At 62.7% G+C, this 16,331-nt stretch overlaps 3 protein-coding genes across 5 annotated transcripts; 1 reads left to right on the top strand and 2 right to left on the bottom strand.

The window, feature by feature from the left end:
• Positions 1 to 443: 443 nt before the first annotated feature.
• LOC132085674 (protein PRRC2B-like) lies at positions 444 to 2,243 on the bottom strand. Its single transcript, XM_059491130.1, has 3 exons — positions 2,115 to 2,243; positions 1,658 to 1,776; positions 444 to 628 (listed from the first exon to the last, which is right to left on the bottom strand). Exons 2-3 carry the CDS (start codon positions 1,749 to 1,751, stop codon positions 450 to 452), a joined length of 273 nt encoding a protein of 90 aa, XP_059347113.1. The 5' UTR covers positions 1,752 to 1,776; positions 2,115 to 2,243; the 3' UTR covers positions 444 to 449.
• A 2,210-nt stretch (positions 2,244 to 4,453) lies between these two features.
• On the bottom strand, positions 4,454 to 7,983 carry LOC132085516 (lymphotoxin-alpha-like; the record flags this gene model as incomplete). Its single annotated transcript, XM_059490992.1, has 4 exons — positions 4,454 to 4,881; positions 7,049 to 7,099; positions 7,385 to 7,418; positions 7,792 to 7,983. Coding segments are annotated over 4 exons (705 nt in total), but the record flags the coding sequence as incomplete, so codon positions are not given.
• Positions 7,984 to 10,268: 2,285 nt separating this feature from the next.
• Positions 10,269 to 14,873, top strand: CSNK2B (casein kinase 2 beta). Of its 3 annotated transcripts, none has more exons than XM_059491090.1 (7): positions 10,269 to 10,293; positions 10,758 to 10,841; positions 11,100 to 11,202; positions 11,520 to 11,635; positions 12,146 to 12,221; positions 13,862 to 14,051; positions 14,688 to 14,873. In XM_059491090.1, exons 2-7 carry the CDS (start codon positions 10,770 to 10,772, stop codon positions 14,776 to 14,778), a joined length of 648 nt encoding a protein of 215 aa, XP_059347073.1. In that variant the 5' UTR covers positions 10,269 to 10,293; positions 10,758 to 10,769; the 3' UTR covers positions 14,779 to 14,873. The 3 variants fall into 3 exon arrangements, with proteins under 3 accessions (XP_059347073.1, XP_059347072.1, XP_059347074.1); XM_059491089.1 differs by lacking the exon at positions 10,269 to 10,293 and adding an exon at positions 10,313 to 10,387; XM_059491091.1 differs by lacking the exon at positions 10,269 to 10,293 and adding an exon at positions 10,478 to 10,502.
• Positions 14,874 to 16,331: the final 1,458 nt, after the last annotated feature.

The raw sequence follows: 16,331 nt of genomic DNA, 5'->3' as shown, positions 1-16,331 counted from the left end.
GGAGGTCATTGTGCCCCCACCCCTAAAATGGGGGTTCCTCTGTTGACACTGGGACCCCTCCCCACTAATGGGGGTCAGGGGGAGGCAACTGTGCCCCCTCCCCATTAACGGGGGTCTCTCTGCCCACGTGAAGCCCCCTCCCCAGCCTCATGGAACGGTCCCTAGCCCCATGGGTGGGGGTCTCACCTGCGGGGGTCGGGGGGCTCGCTGCCTATTCCCGGGGTTCCCCATTAATGGGTGGGGGTCTCACCTGCGGGGGTCGGGGGGCTCGCTGCCCATTCCCGGGGTTCCCCATTAATGGGTGGGGGTCTCACCTGCGGGAGTCGGGGGGCTCGCTGCCCATTCCCGGGGTTCCCCATTAATGGGTGGGGGTCTCACCTGCGGGGGTCGGGGGGCTCGCTGCCCATTCCCGGGGCTCCCAGCCCCATTCCCATGGATGGGTGGGGGTCTCACCTGCGGGGGTCGGGGGGCTCGCTGCGGCTGGCCCATCCCGAGCCGTCGCGGGGCACCAGGGCCACGTTGGGGTCGTTGCCTTTGTTCTCGGCCTTCAGGCTCGGCAGGTGCGCGGGGGGCGGCATGCGCCGGGTGGGCACCTTGCCCAGGCTCTGCAGCCCATGGCGGGGGGCGCCTGGCGGGCAGAGACCCCTCAGAGACCCCCCGGGACCCCCGAACTGCCCCCGGGACCCCCGAAACTGCCCCCGAGCTCCAGCGACACCCCTGAGCTCCACTGAGCCCCCCGCACCTTACCCAGGCTCTGCAGCCCATGGCGGGGGGCGCCTGGGGGGCACGGGGGGCACTGAGACCCCCGAGCCGCCCCCCGGGACCCCCGAACTGCCCCCGAGCTCCAGCGACACCCCTGAGCCTCACTGACCCCCCGCACCTTGCCCCGGCTCTGCAGCCCATGGCGGGGGGCGCCTGGCGGGCAGAGACCCCTCAGAGACCCCCCGGGACCCCCGAACTGCCCCCGAGCTCCACTGAGCCCCCCGCACCATCCCCGAGCCCCCCGCACCTTGCCCAGGCTCTGCAGCCCGTGGCGGGGGGCGCCTGGGGGGCACGGGGTCACGGTGAGACCCCCGAACGGCCCCCGTGACCAAGTGAGACCCCCACACCCAGCTGCAGGAAGGCCACAGCAGGACCCCCACCCGGTCCCCCAAATTAACACAGATAGGTCGTGAACCCCTCAGGACCCCCGAACACCCCCAAATCGCCCCCCAGGACCCCTGGACCCCCCCATTTTGGGGACCCCTCCTTCCTCCCCAAATCGCCCCCAGAACCACAGGGGTCTTATTTTGGAGACCCCTCCTCAAACCGACAGCTCCCTCCAAAAACCAAGGGGGTCTCGTTTTGGGGACCCCTCCTCAAACCCCCCACAAACCGGTGGGATCCCGTTTTGGAGACCCTTCCTCGACACCACAAATGCACCCCACAAACCGGGGGGTCACATCTGAGGACCCCTCCTCAACCCCACAAATCCCCCCCAAACCCTCAGGGTCCCTTTCTAAGGACCCCTCCTCAAATCCACCAAGCCCCCCCAAAAACAGAGAGCCCCATTTCGCGGACCCCACAACCTCCCCCATTTCGGGGACCCCTCCTCATTCCCGGACCCCACACACCCCCCCCCATGACCCGGCTGTTCCCGGTTCCCCGTCCCGGTTACCGGCGGCGCGGGGGGGCTCGAGCGGCCGCCCCCGGTAGCTCTCACTGAGGCTCAGGCAGTTGTAGCGCCGGCCCCGCGCAGCCCGATCGCTCATGGCGCCGCATCGGCCGCACCGGGACCTGCGGGAGGGGGCTCGGTCACACCGGGGCCGCCGCCGCTCCCCCCGGTCCCTCCCGGTACAGGCCGCAGGCCGCGCCCCCTCCCCTCAGAACACCGGGGCGGGTCACGGAGCCGCCCCCCCCTCCTCACACACCCCCCCAAACCCCGCCCCCTCCTTACCGGGACCCCCGGCCCCGCCCCCTCCCGGTACCGGCGGTGGGGGATGGGCCCCGGCGTGAGGGGGCCTCGCCGTTCCAAGATGGCGGCCGGGCCTGCGCTGAGGGAGCCGGGACGGGGGGGGAGGGGGGGGTGGTGTTACGGGCGGGTCCCCGCGCCCTCCCCCGGCTCCCGTACCCACCTGTCCGCCCCGGGCGGGCTCCGCGGCGGCGGCTCCGCGCTCGGGGGCGGCGGGCGGGGCGGGCGGGCGCCGGATGGCGGCGGATTCCGCTGCCCCCCCCCTCCCTCCCTCCCTCTGACACAGGGCCCGCGGGGCCTCCGCGCATGCGCCGCGCGCGCCTCGGGCCGCGCCGCGCGCAGGGAGGGGCGGGGCCGCCGCGGGGACGCGCCGCCATTGGCCGGGGGAGCCGAGCGGGCGAGACCAATGCGGGGCAGAGGGAGGGAGGGAAAGCGCGCCCCCCCGCGGAGTGGAGCGGCCCTGGAGGTGACGTCATTTGGCGGAGGCGCTGCGGCGCCCCCTGGCGGACGGGAGGGATGGCGGCGCTGGTTGCCGTGGAAACGGGAGCCACGCCCACCGAGCGGGGGAACTGGGGACACTGGGGGGGAACTGGGGGGGACTGGGAGGGACTGGGGGGGAAATGGGATGGACTGGGAGGGAACTGGGAGGGAAATGGGAGGGACTGGGGACACTGGGGGGGAACTGGGGGGGACTGGGAGGGACTGGGGGGGAAATGGGGGGGAAATGGGGACACTGGGGAGGAACTGGGAGGGACTGGGGGGGACTGGGAGGGAAATGGAAGGGAAATGGGAGGGACTGGGGACACTGGGGGGGAACTGGGGGGGACTGGGGGGGAACTGGGGGGGAAATGGGGACACTGGGGAGGAACTGGGAGGGACTGGGGGGGAAATGGGATGGACTGGGGGGGAACTGGGATGGAGTGGGAGGGAAATGGAAGGGAAATGGGAGGGACTGGGGACACTGGGGGGGAACTGGGGGGGGGACTGGGAGGAACTGGGAGGGACTGGGAGGGACTGGGGAGGGACTGGGGACACTGGAAGGGAAATGGGGGGGAAATGGGGACACTGGGAGGGACTGGGAGGGACTGGGGGGGAAATGGGGGGGACTGGAAGGGAACTGGGATGGACTGGGGAGGATTGGGGGCACTGGGAGAGACTGGGATGAACTGGGAGGAACTGGGGACACTGGGGAGGGACTGGGAGGGAAATGGGAGGGAAATGGGATGGACTGGGGGGGGATTGGGGGCACTGGGAGGGACTGGGATGAACTGGGAGGAACTGGGGAGCTCCGGGCCCGCCCCCGCTCTCGGCTCCCCCGCGGCCGGGGCCATTCCCGGTACAGAACCCGCCCGGCTCGGAGTTTTTGCCCAATTTCCGCCTTTATTGGGACTTTCCGCCATAAATTACACAGCAGCGAATAAATTACCGGCCCCGCCCGCGCCCGGGGCTGCTCGGCCGCGAAATTCGCCATAAATAGATAAAACTCTTATTAAAAAAAACCGATACAAACGTATAAAACTTACATATAAAAACTCTATAAATAGTAAAATAAATAAATTTAGCTTTTCGCAGCGCGTTCGTCGGTCTGGGTTGGTGCTGCTGGTGCTGATTCCAGCCGGGACCCAACCCCGGAGACCCCCCCGAGACCCCCAGAGACCCCTGGAGCTTCTGGAGCCCCCAGAGACCCCCAAGCCCCCCGAGTCCCTGAGACCCCCAGAGCTCTCAGAGACCCCCGAGACCCCCAAGACCCCCCAGAACTCCAAAGCCTCAAGAGCTCCTGAAGCCTCCTGAGACCCCCAAGAGCCCAGAACTCCCAGAGACCCCCAGAGCTGCCCAAGACCCCTGAAGACCCCCGAACCCCCAAAGCTCCTGGAGCCCCCAGAGCCCTCCAAGACCCCCGAGTCCCAGAGCCCCCCAGAGCTCTCAGAGACCCCCAAGACCCCAGAACCCCCAAAGCTCCTGGAGCCCCCACAGCCCCCCAAGACCCCCGAGTCCCAGAGCCCCCCAGAACTCCCAGAGCCCCCCAAGACTCCAGAACCCCCAGAGACCCCCAGAGCTCCCCAAGACCCTGGAACTCCCAGAGACCCCCAGAGCTCCTGGAGACCCCCAAGAGCCCGGAACTCCCAGAGACTCCCAGAGCCCCCCAAGACCCCCGAGTCCCAGAGCCCCCCAGAGCTCTCAGAGCCCCCCAAGACCCGAGAACCCCCAAGTTCCTGGAGCCCCCAGAGCCCCCCAAGACCCCCGAGTCCCAGAGCCCCCCAGAGCTCTCAGAGCCCCCCAAGACCCCAGAACCCCCAAGTTCCTGGAGCCCCCAGAGCCCCCCAAGACCCCAGAACCCCCAAGTTCCTGGAGCCCCCAGAGCCCCCCAAGACCCGAGAACCCCCAAAGCTCCTGGAGCCCCCAGAGCCCCCCAAGACCCGAGAACCCCCAAGTTCCTGGAGCCCCCAGAGCCCCCCAAGACCCCCCAAGACCCCAGCGCTCTCCAGGACCCCCCGAACCCCCCTAATCGACGCCCAGCACCCCGAAGTAGGCGTGCCCGGCGCCGTGCAGGTCCAGGAAGCGGCCGGCCGAGGTGGTGGCGGCCAGGCGGTCCCCGCGGCGCAGCTGGAACACGGCGCCCTGGTAGAGGGTCTCGGCCCAGAGCCCCCCGAGCCCCCCGGGCGGGCAGACGGAGCGCGCGGCGCGGAGCAGGGGCACGTCCCGCGGGTACTCCCGCGACAGCCGCGACACCGCCAGGCGCAGCGGCCGCCGGGGGGCGCCCCCGCGCCCGCAGCGCCCGCCCGAGAACGCGGCCGAGGCGTAGACGAAGTAGAGCCCGTCCCGGGGCACCACCAGGCGGTTCCCGCGGAGCCGCACCCCGTTCCGCACCAGCGCCGGCGCCACGCCCGCCTGCCAGCGCGGGGAGCCGCGGGAGGACGGCCACGGGGAGGCTGGAACGGGGAAAAATTGAATTAAAATGTAATATATGTACAGAAACATACAAAAACTGCCCCAAAATCCCCAAAAACTGCCCCAAAATCCCCGCCTGCCAGCGCGGGGAGCCGCGGGAGGACGGCCAGGACAAGGCTGGAACGGGGAAAACCGGTTAAAATTTAAAATATATACAGAAATCCACAGAAATCCCCACCAAAACAGCTCCAAAAATACACAGAAACAGCCCCAAAAACTGCCCCAAAAATACACAGAAATAGCCCCAAAATCCCCGCCTGCCAGCGCAGGGAGCCGCGGGAGGACGGCCACGGGGAGGCTGGAATGGGGAAAATGATAAAAATATAAAATATATACAGAAACATAACCAAAAATATACAAGAACTGCCCCAAAATCCCCGCCTGCCAGCGCGGGGAGCCGCGGGAGGACGGCCACGGGGAGGCTGGAACGGGGAAAAATGGTTAAAATGTAAAATATATACAGAAATCCACAGAAATCCCCACCAAAACAGCCCCAAAAATACACAGAAATAGCCCCAAAATCCCCGCCTGGCAGCGCAGGGAGCCGCGGGAGGACGGCCAGGACGAGGCTGGAACGGGGAAAAAATGGTTAAAATATAAAATATATACAGAAAACCCCCAAAAATCCACAGAAATCCCCACCAAAACAGCCCCAAAAATCCACAGAAATAGCCCCAAAAACTGCCCCAAAAATACACAGAAATAGCCCCAAAATCCCCGCCTGGCAGCGCAGGGAGCCGCGGGGAAAGGGCCAGGAAGCGGCAGAAAAAATGGGTTAAAATACAGGAAAACAATTGCAAATATGGAAAAACGTACACAAATTATATAATTTACACAGTATATATAATTTGTAATTATGTATATAATTGCAAATATATATGTTGTGCAAGTTACATAATTTGTGTAAAACATATAATTATATATATAATTACAAACATATGCACAACTGTATATACATATTTATATGTATATATATGTATACATATACATATGAAAAGCAGCAAAAATCCACAGAAATCCCCCCGAATTCAGCCTCGCACACCAGGGAACCCCCTGGGACAGCCACGAGGAGGCTGGAGAGGAGAAATTGGGTTGAAATACCAAAAATGGGGTTCCAAAAATACACCAAAAACCACAAAATCACCCCAAAAATCCCCGAGTGCCGCAGCAGGGAACCCCCCAGGAGGAGCTGAGACACCGAAAACACCCAAAAATATCTAAAAATACCCCAAAAATCGCCGTGTGCCGCAGCAGGGACGGGCTCGGGGGGCGTGGGAGGGAGAAACGGGAGCTGCGACGCCGAGAATGCCCAGAATTGCCAAAAATAACCCAAAACGCCCCAAAAATCTCCTCCTCCCACAGCAGGGGTTTCCACTGCTCGCGGCCGGGGGAGCAAAGTCCCAGCGCCCTCCCAGTTTGCCCCAGTGCAAACCAGTGACCCCAAACCAGTGACCCCAAACCAGTGACCCCAAACCAGTGACCCCAAACCAGTGCAAACCAGTACAAACCAGTGACCCCAAACCAGTGCAAACCAGTACAAACCAGTACAAACCAGTGCAAACCAGTGACCCCAAACCAGTGCAAACCAGTAACCCCAAACCCCAAACCAGTACAAACCAGTGACCCCAAACCAGTGACCCCAAACCAGTGCAAACCAGTACAAACCAGTGACCCCAAACCCCCTTTAACCCTTTCCCAGCGCCCTCCCAGTTTGCCCCAGTGCAAACCAGTGACCCCCCCATCCATTCCCAGTCCCTCCCAGTACAAACCAGTAACCCCAAACCCCCCTTTAACCCTTTCCCAGTCCATCCCAGTTTGTCCCAGTTCCTCCCTAGTCCCTCCCAGTAACCCCAAATCCCCTTTAACCCCTTCCCAGTCCCCACCAGTCCCTCTCAGTTTGCCCCAGTACAAACCAGTAACCCCAAACCCCCTTTAACCCTTTCCCAGTCCCTCCCGGTTTGTCCCAGTTCCCCCCAGTGTCACCCCAGTCCATCCCAGTTTGTCCCAGTCCCTCCCAGTATAACCCAGTAACACCAAATCCCCCTTTAACCCTTTCCCAGTGCCCTCCCAGTCCCTCCCAGTAACCCCAAACCCCCTTTAACCCCTTCCCAGTTTATCCCAGTTTATCCCAGTGCCCCGGTTCCTCACCCACGACATGCGCCGCCGGTTTGTCCCCTCGTGTCACCTGCGGGGGGGGCCCTGGGGACAGAGGGGGGGGCGTTGGCACGTTGGGGGGACCCCATGGGGGGCTCTGGGGGCATCCAAGGGGCTCTGGGGGTGCCATGGGGGTCTCTGGGGGTCTCTGGGGGTGCCATGGGGGTGCCACGGGGGTCTGGGGGTGTCTAAAGGGGTCTGGGGGTGCCACGGGGGTCTCTGGGGGTCTCTGGGGGTCTCTGGGGGTCTCTGGGGGTGCCATGGGGGTGTCTAAAGGGGTCTCTGGGGGTGCCACGGGGGTCTCTGGGGGTCTCTGGGGGTCTCACTCACCGGGTATTGCAGGGGGCGGCGCCTCTGGGAGCTCCTGGGGGGGACAGAGAGAGGGGTCAGGGGGGACAGAGGGGTCACACAGGGGTCACAGAGGGGTCGGGGGGGGGACACGGAGGGGACACATGGGGGGAAGCTCCACAGGACAGGGGGTGACACGGGGGACACACAGGTGACACGGGGGGTCCATAGGACAGGGGGTGACACACAGGTGACACACAGGTGACACACAGGTGACACGGGGGGGGGGTCCATAGGACACTGAAGGGACACACAGGTGACACAAGGGACACACAGGTGACACGGGGGGGGTGACACACAGGTGACACACAGGTGACACGGGGGGTCCATAGGACAGGGGGTGACACACAGGTGACACACAGGTGACACGGGGGGGGGGGGGTCCATACCTGTGGCGGCAGCCGCGTGGCCCCCGCGGGCAGCAGCAGCAGCAGCAGCGGCAGCAGCGCCAGCGCCACCCCGGGGACACCGGGAGCGGGGCCGGTGGCGGCGGCGACACCGGGGACAGCGCGGGCGCGGGGGGGGCGCGGGGGGGGGCCCGGCCATGGCGGCTCTGACCGGGCCCGGCCCCCCCGGAACCTTTAAGGGCCCCCCCGGCCCCCGCACGGGGCGGCCCCGGCACCGGGACCCCCCCGGAACCGGAAACGGAACCGAGACCGGAAACACCGGGGCAGGGAACGGGGGCGGGGGGGTCCGTCCGCGCTCCCCTCCCTCAAACTCCAGAGCCGCCCCCCCCCCCAGTTAATGAGCCAGCCCTTAATTAACAGCTCGGTTACCGAGGGGATAGCTCCTTAATTATTATGAGCTAAGTATGGCGGGGTAATTAAACAGTCAATTATGTTAATGAGACCCCGCCCCCGCCGCGCTGGGTTTTCCCATTGTGGGGGCGGGGGGGAGCCCCAAAAAGCGGAACGGCCCAAAAAAGCGCCTGGGGGGGGGGGGGGGGGGGACACAAAAAAATCCCACAGGGGGAAACCAAAAATTGCAATGGGGGGGGGATCCCAAAATTGCCCTGGGGAGACCCAAAAAAATGTGAGGGTCCCAAAAATCGCCCTGGGGGGGGGGGGGAAACAAAAATTGTCCTGAGGGGTCCCAAAAACTCTGGGGGAGGGTCCCAAAAATTCGGGGCGGAGAAATCACAAAAAACGCCGCGAGGGGACACCCAAAATTCACATTTTTGGCATTGAGGGGGACCCAAAAATCCGGGGAGAGCCCAAAACTGTCCCGGGGGGGGGGGGGGGGCAAAAACTGCCCTGGAAAGCCCCAAAAAATCGGGGGGGGGGGGGGGGGGGGGGGCGGCAAAAACCGCCTGGGGGGTTCTCAGAAACTGCCCCGGTCGGGTTCCCAAAACTGCGGAGGGGCCCCAAAACTTCACCGGGGAGCCCCAAAATTCCGGGGAGGGGCCTCGAAAACCGTCCCGGGGTGGGGGGGGGGGGGCCCAAAACCGCATGTGGGGATCCTGAAACTCTGGGGGGGCCCCAAACGGCCCCGAAATTCCGGGGAGGGGCCCCAAAATCCGCCTGAGAGGGGGGGGGGGGGGTCCCCAAAACCACACCGGGAGAACCGGAAACCTCGGGGGGGGCCCCAAAATCCGGAGGGGCCCAAAACGGCCTCGGGGAGACCCCAAAATCGGGGGTGGGGGTTGAAAACCTGCCCGGGGGGGTCTCAGGTGCTTTTGGGGGGGGCCTGGGGGGTCCCGGTGTCCCCGTTCCCCTCCTTGGAGGATCCCGGGGGCCGTTGGGGGTCTCCGAGGGGTCTCTGGGGAGTTTTGGGGGTCTCAGGGGGAGCTCAGGGGTTCTCTGGGGGGGTTTAGGGGGTCCCCGGTGGTCCCGGGGGTCTCTCAGGTGTCCCAGGGGGGTCCCGGTGGTCTCGTTTGGGATTTTGGGGGTCCCGGCGCTCCCTCAGGTGCCTCAGGGGACTCTCCGGTGCCTCCTCCCGTTCCCACTCCCGCCTCACGCGGATCTCCCATCCCCGCGCGGCCTCCTCGGTACCGAACCGGGCCCGGGCCCGCTCCCGGTGCTGCCCCCGGCCCGGCCCCGCCTCAGAACCGAACCGAGCCCGGTTCCGGTTCGGCCCCGCCACGGCCGCGGTGTCGCCGGGCCCGAAGTGCGAGATCCGGGCCCGGTTCCGGTACCGGCCCAGCCCGGCCCGGTCCCGTTTGAGCTCCGTGGGCACCGGGAGGAGCCGCCCCCGCCCCGCCGGGCCCAGCCCGCCGCCGGCCCAGCCCGCCCGCAGCAGCAGCCGGTACCCGGGCCCGGAGCAGGCGCCGGAACCGGAACCGGGACCGGGAGCCCAACCGGAACCGGAACCGGGGGCGGCGGGCAGGCCCAGCAGGTGCGCGGTGGAGCGGCGGTGCCGGGCGGGGGGGTCGCGGAACGAGGCCCCGCAGCTGCGGCAGAAGTGGGCGGGGCTACGGAAACAAATAATTAATAATTAGTTAATTAATAATTAATTACCGAATTATTAATTGATTTACGGGGATCGCGCCCACCTGAGCGGCTCCGGGGCGGGCTCCGCGCCGCCGCTCTCGGTGAATAAGCTCTCGTAGAAGCTCCGAGCGGCTGCACCGGGATCGGCGGAGGCCTCGGGAGGCGGCGGCGGCGGCGGCTCCGGTTGCAGCTGCCCGTCCTTCCAGCCGCCCGCGGGCTCCCGGGCACGGCGGAACTCGATCAAGGCCATGGCGGGCACCGGGAGGGCCCCGGGGCGGTTCTGAGGGTCCCGTTCGTTCCTTGCCGCCGCCACCGGAAGTTGTGATCGGTGCTGCGGAACCACGTGACGCACCGGGCGGGCTCTGATTGGTCCGCACAGGCGCGGGACCGCAGTTCGGGCGGAAGCTTCGGCGAAGCGCGGCGCTGATTGGTCAAAGGACAGGAAATGGCGGGCGGACGGCGGTGATTGGTTGCGTGCGGCGGGGGGGCGGGGTTTGGGGCGGAAGCGGCGGCTGCGCGTGCGCGGATCGTGCCCGGAGCGCCCCTCAAGCGGCGGGTGAGGCCCGGGGGGCGCCGGGGGCGCCGGGACGGGACCGGGACGGGCTCGGGAGGGTCCCGGGGGGTACCGGGGGTCTTTTAGTGCCCCTTGGTGACGGTCCGGGCCGGACCTGGTGCGCGGGCGGTGCGGGGGTGTGGGGTCGGTGGGCCCGGTGAGGCCCCGGCGGTACCGGGAGCACCGGACGGGACCGGGAGGGGCTCGGGAGGGTCCCGGGGGCTTCCAGAGGTTCCGAGAGTATCTCGGGGCCCCTCGGAACCTCCCTGTGGTGCGGGGGCGCGGGGCTCGGTGGGCCCGGGGTTACCGGGAGGGTCCCGGGTGGGATCTGGGGGTTCCCGGGGGTCTCACGGCCGCCGTTGTTCCCCCGCAGACCCCCGGGACCATGAGCAGCTCCGAGGAGGTGTCGTGGATCTCGTGGTTCTGCGGCCTCCGCGGCAACGAGTTCTTCTGTGAGGTGGGGACGGGACCCCCGGTGGGACCCCCGGTGGGACCCCCGGTGGGACCCCCAGGACCCCCTGGGACACCCCCGGGACCCCCCCCCAAACCCTTCTCCCCGAGCCCGGTCACCCCCTGCTCCCTCCAAGCCCCCCAGGACCCCCAGACCTGAACCCCTCCGGTCCCTGTAGCCCCCCAAAGCCCCCCAAGCTCCCCAGCCCCTCTGGGGGTCCCTCAGAGCCCCCCAAGCCCCCCAAAGCCCCCCGTTTCCCCCCAGGTGGACGAGGATTACATCCAGGACAAGTTCAACCTGACGGGGCTGAACGAGCAGGTGCCGCACTACAGACAGGCCCTGGACATGATCCTGGACCTGGAGCCCGGTAATTGGGGCTGGGGGCTTCGGGGGGCTTGAGAAGGGTCTGGGGGATCAGCCTGGACATGATCCTGGAGCTGGAGCCCGGTAATTGGGGCTGGGGGCTTTGGGGGGCTTGAAAAGGTCTGGGGGCTTTGGGGGGCTTGGGAAGAGTCTGAGGGATTGATCTGGATGTGATCCTGGAGCTGGAGCCCGGTAATTGGGGCTGGGGGCTTTGGAAGGGTTTGGGAGCTCTCTGGGGTATTTGGGGGCACTCTGGGGGTCTCTGGGGTATTTGGGGGGGGTCTCTGGGGCTCCTGACCCCCCGTGCTGCCCCCTCCCCAGACGAGGAGCTGGAGGACAACCCCAACCAGAGCGACCTGATCGAGCAGGCGGCCGAGATGCTCTACGGGCTGATCCACGCCCGCTACATCCTGACCAACAGGGGCATCGCCCAGATGGTGAGAGACCCCTCCCCAAATCCCCCTGAGACCCCCGGGACCCCTGAGACCCTCCCCAAATTCCCCTGGGACCCCTGCCCTGAGATCTGCCCCCTGAGAGCCCTGGGACCCCTCCCCAAATTCCCCCTGGGACCCCCACCCTGAGCCACATCCTGAACTCCTGAGCCCCCTGATCCTCGCTCGATATATCCTGACCCACGGGGGCATCGCCCAGATGGTGAGAGACCCCCGGGACCCCTCCCCAAATACCCCTGAGACCCCCTGAGACCTCTCCCCAAATTCCCCAGAGACCCCCAAACCGCTCCTGGGACCCCTGCCCTGAAATTCCCTCCGAGACCCCCAGAACACCCCCTAATCCCCACAGGATAGATCCTGACCCACAGGGGGATTGCCCAGATGGTGAGGGAACCCCCGGACCCCTCCCCAAATTCCCCTGAGACCCTCGGGACCCCCTGAGACTCCCCTGGGACCCCCCAGAGATCCCCCTTTGACCCCCTTTCCCCCCCCCAGTTGGAGAAGTACCAGCAGGGAGACTTCGGGTACTGCCCACGGGTCTACTGTGAGAACCAGCCCATGCTGCCCATCGGTACTGGGATATACTGGTTTATACTGGGTTATACTGGGATATACTGGGATATACTGGTTTATACTGGGAGGGGCTGGGGGGCACTGTGAGAACCAGCCCATGCTGCCCATCGGTACTGGGATATACTGGTTTATACTGGGAGGGGCTGGGGGGCACTGTGAGAACCAGCCCATGCTGCCCATCGGTACTGGGTTATACTGGTTTATACTGGGAGGGGCTGGGGGGCACTGTGAGAACCAGCCCATGCTGCCCATCGGTACTGGGATATACTGGTTTATACTGGGATGTACTGGGATATACTGGGGATACTGGGATATACTGGGATATACTGGTTATACTGGGTTATACTGGGGGGCACTGTGAGAACCAGCCCATGCTGCCCATCGGTACTGGGGATACTGGGATATACTGGGATATACTGGGATATACTGGGATATACTGGGCTATACTGGGTTATACTGGGATATACTGGGTTATACTGGGTTATACTGGGATATACTGGGTTATACTGGGATATACTGGTTATACTGGGATATACTGGGTTATACTGGTTATACTGGGATATACTGGGTTATACTGGGTTATACTGGGATATACTGGTTATACTGGGATATACTGGGTTATACTGGGGGGCACTGTGAGAACCAGCCCATGCTGCCCATCGGTACTGGGATATACTGGTTATACTGGGATGTACTGGGATGTACTGGGTTATACTGGGTTATACGGGGATGTACTGGGATATACTGGGATATACTGGGTTATACTGGGATATACTGGGTTATACTGGGATGTACTGGGATATACTGAGATATACTGGGTTATACTGGGATATACTGGGGGGGAACTGGGAAAGGGTTAAAGGGGGGTTTGGGGTTACTGGTTTGTACTGGGAGGGAATTGGGAAAGGGTTAAGGGCGGTTTGGGGTTACTGGTTTGTACTGGTTTGTACTGGGAGGGGTTGCTTTGGGGTTTATTTGGAGTTTGATTGGGATTTATTTCCGGTCTTTTTGGAGTTTATTTGGGGTCCCTCAGAGAGGTTTTTTTGGGGTTTATTTGGGGTTTTTCGTGGGTTTTCTCCCACGGGGTTTATTTGGGTTTTTTTGCGGTTTTTGGGGTGTTTATTTGGGATTTATTTGGGGTCTCTTTGGGTTTTATTTGGGGTCTATTTGGCATTTATTTCGGATTTTTTTAGAGTCTTTTCGGGGTTCATTTGGGTTTTTTGGGATTTTTCCCCACGGGGTCCCTTAGAGGGGTTTTTTGGGGGGTTTATTCAGGTTTATTTGGGGTTTTCCCCCATGGGGTCTCTTCAGGGCTTGATTTGATGTTTTTTGGGCTTTACTTGTGATTTTTTGGGCTTTATTTGAGGTCCCTTAGGGAGCATTATTTGGGTTTTTTTGGGGTTTTCCCACACGGGGTCCCTTTGGGGGGTTTCTGTGGGGGTTTTTGGGGTCTCTGATTTGGGTCTGGGGTCCCAGGGCTGTCGGACATCCCCGGGGAGGCCGTGGTGAAGCTCTACTGCCCCAAGTGCACGGACGTGTACGCGCCGTGGGGCTGGGGTCCCTTTGGGGGGTTTCTGCGGGCGTTTGTTGGGTTCTTTGGGGTCTCTGATTTGGGTCTGGGGTCCCTGTGCCCCCCAGGGCTGTCGGACATCCCCGGGGAGGCCATGGTGAAGCTCTACTGCCCCAAGTGCATGGACGTGTACACGCCCAAGTCGTCGCGGCACCACCACACGGACGGCGCCTACTTCGGCACCGGCTTCCCGCACATGCTGTTCATGGTGCACCCCGAGTACCGGCCCAAGCGCCCCGCCAACCAGTTCGTGCCCAGGTCAGGCACCCCGAAAACACCCCAGAAACACTCCCAAAAATACCCAAAGGCACCCCAAAAAACGCCCCAAAAATATTCCCAAAAACACCCCCAAAAAATCCCCAAAACCACCCCAAAAACTCCCTGAGTACTGGCCCAAGCGCCCCGCCAACCAGTTCATGCCCAGGTCAGGCACCCCAAAAACACCCCAAAAACATCCCCAAAAATACCTAAAATCACCACCAAAAATCCCAAAAAAATCCCCAAAAACACTCCCAAAACATCCCCCAAAAACACCCCTAAAACACCCCAAAAAATCCAAAGGTGCACCCCGAGTACCGGCCCAGCAAAAATGAGGTCAAAACTCAGGGAAACAATCCCAAAAAACTCAGTGAAAACAAGGTCAAAACTCAGGGAAATTTTACCAAAAAGCCCTGAGGAAATGAGGGGGAAACAAATAAGGGAAATCGACCCCAAAACCCCAGTGAAAACCAGCATAACAAGCACAGATTTTTCCCAAATCCCTATTTTCCCCCAATCCCTGTTTTCCCAAATCCCCATTTTTTTTCCCCCCAAATCTGCCATTTTCCCCCAAAACTCCCCATTTTCCCCCAAAAATCCCATATTTTTTCCCAAAATCTCCATTTTTCCCCCCAGGCTCTACGGGTTCAAGATCCACCCCATGGCGTACCAGCTGCAGCTCCAGGCCGCCAGCAACTTCAAGAGCCCCGTCAAGACCATCCGCTGAGGGACCCCCAAAAAAACCCCCCAGGACCCCCAAAATCCCCCCAGGACCCCGAACCCGCAACCCCCCCTGACCCCCAAAAGAGATTTGGGCTGAAACGCGGCGATTTTGGCTCTTTTTTGGGGGAATTTGGGCGTCTCGTGGCCCTCGGGCCTGGTTTGGCGGGGTTGGGAGATTTTGGGGTGGTTTGGTGGAATTTGGGGGGTTTTGGGTGGAATTTGGGGGGTTTTGGGGTGGTTCTGGTTGGGTTGGGGTCTATTGGGTGAAATTTAGGGCATTTTGGGTGAAATTTGGGGCGTCTCGGGGCCTTCGGGCCTGGTTTGGTGGGGTTGGGCGAGTTTGGGGTGGTTTGGTGGAATTTAGGGGTTCTTTGGGTGGTTTGGCAGAATTTGGGATTTTTTGGGGTGGTTTGGGATGGTTGAGGTTGGTTTTGGGTGAAATTTGGCGTGTTTTGGGTGAAATTGGGGGCATTTTGGTTGCAGTTCCATTGGGGGAATTTGGGGTCGGCCTGGGCGGTTTGGGGACAATCGAGGCCTTTTGGGTCACCTTAAACAGATTTACAGCATTTTGGGGCACTCCTGAATGGTTTTGGGAGGGATTTGGAGTCATTTAAGTGGTTTTGAGGGATTTCAGGTGGTTTTGTGTATTTGGGGGCACTCAGAGCTGTTTCCGGTCGGTTTTGGGGCTGTTCCAGACAAATTTGCATAATTTTGGGTGGATTCGGTGCATTCCAGGCCAGCTTTGGGGTCACTTTCAGCTGTTTTGACTCACCTCCATCCGGATTTTGGGGACCCCTTTCCCCATTCCCGCCCCATTTGCTGGATTTTGGGGCGATTTCCGCCGCTTTTGGTGAATTTCGAGGCATTTTCTCACGTTCCCATGACAACGCCGCCATTTTGTCCCCGTGACAACGCCGCCATCTTGTCCCGCCCCCGTTCCCATAACAACGCCGCCATCTTGTCCCGCCCATGTTCCCATGACAACGCCGCCATTTTGTCCCGCCCTCGTTCCCATGACAACGCCGCCATTTTTGTCCCGCCCATATTCCCATGACAACGCCGCCATCTTGTCCCGCCCCCGTTCCCATGACAACGCCGCCATTTTTGTCCCGCCCATATTCCCATGACAACGCCGCCATCTTGTCCCGCCCCCGTTCCCATAACAACGCCGCCATTTTGTCCCGCCCATATTCCCATGACAACGCCGCCATTTTGTCCCGCCCACATTCCCATGACAACGCCGCCATCTTGTCCCGCCCATATTCCCATAACAACGCCGCCATTTTGTCCCGCCCCCGTTCCCATAACAACGCCGCCATCTTGTCCCGCCCGCGTTCCCATGACAACGCCGCCATCTTGTCCCGCCCCCGTTCCCATGACAACGCCGCCATTTTTGTCCCGCCCATATCCCCATGACAACGCCGCCATTTTGTCCCGCCCGCGTTCCCATGACAACGCCGCCATCTTGTCCCGCCCCCGTTCCCATGACAACGCCGCCATTTTGTCCCGCCCCCGTTCCCATAACAACGCCGCCATCTTGTCCCGCCCACGTTCCCA

The sequence above is a fragment of the Ammospiza nelsoni genome, chromosome 31 (genome assembly GCF_027579445.1).
Source record: "Ammospiza nelsoni isolate bAmmNel1 chromosome 31, bAmmNel1.pri, whole genome shotgun sequence".
NCBI classification, from domain to species: Eukaryota; Metazoa; Chordata; class Aves; order Passeriformes; family Passerellidae; genus Ammospiza; species Ammospiza nelsoni.
This window is presented reverse-complemented; position numbering and strand designations above follow the sequence as displayed.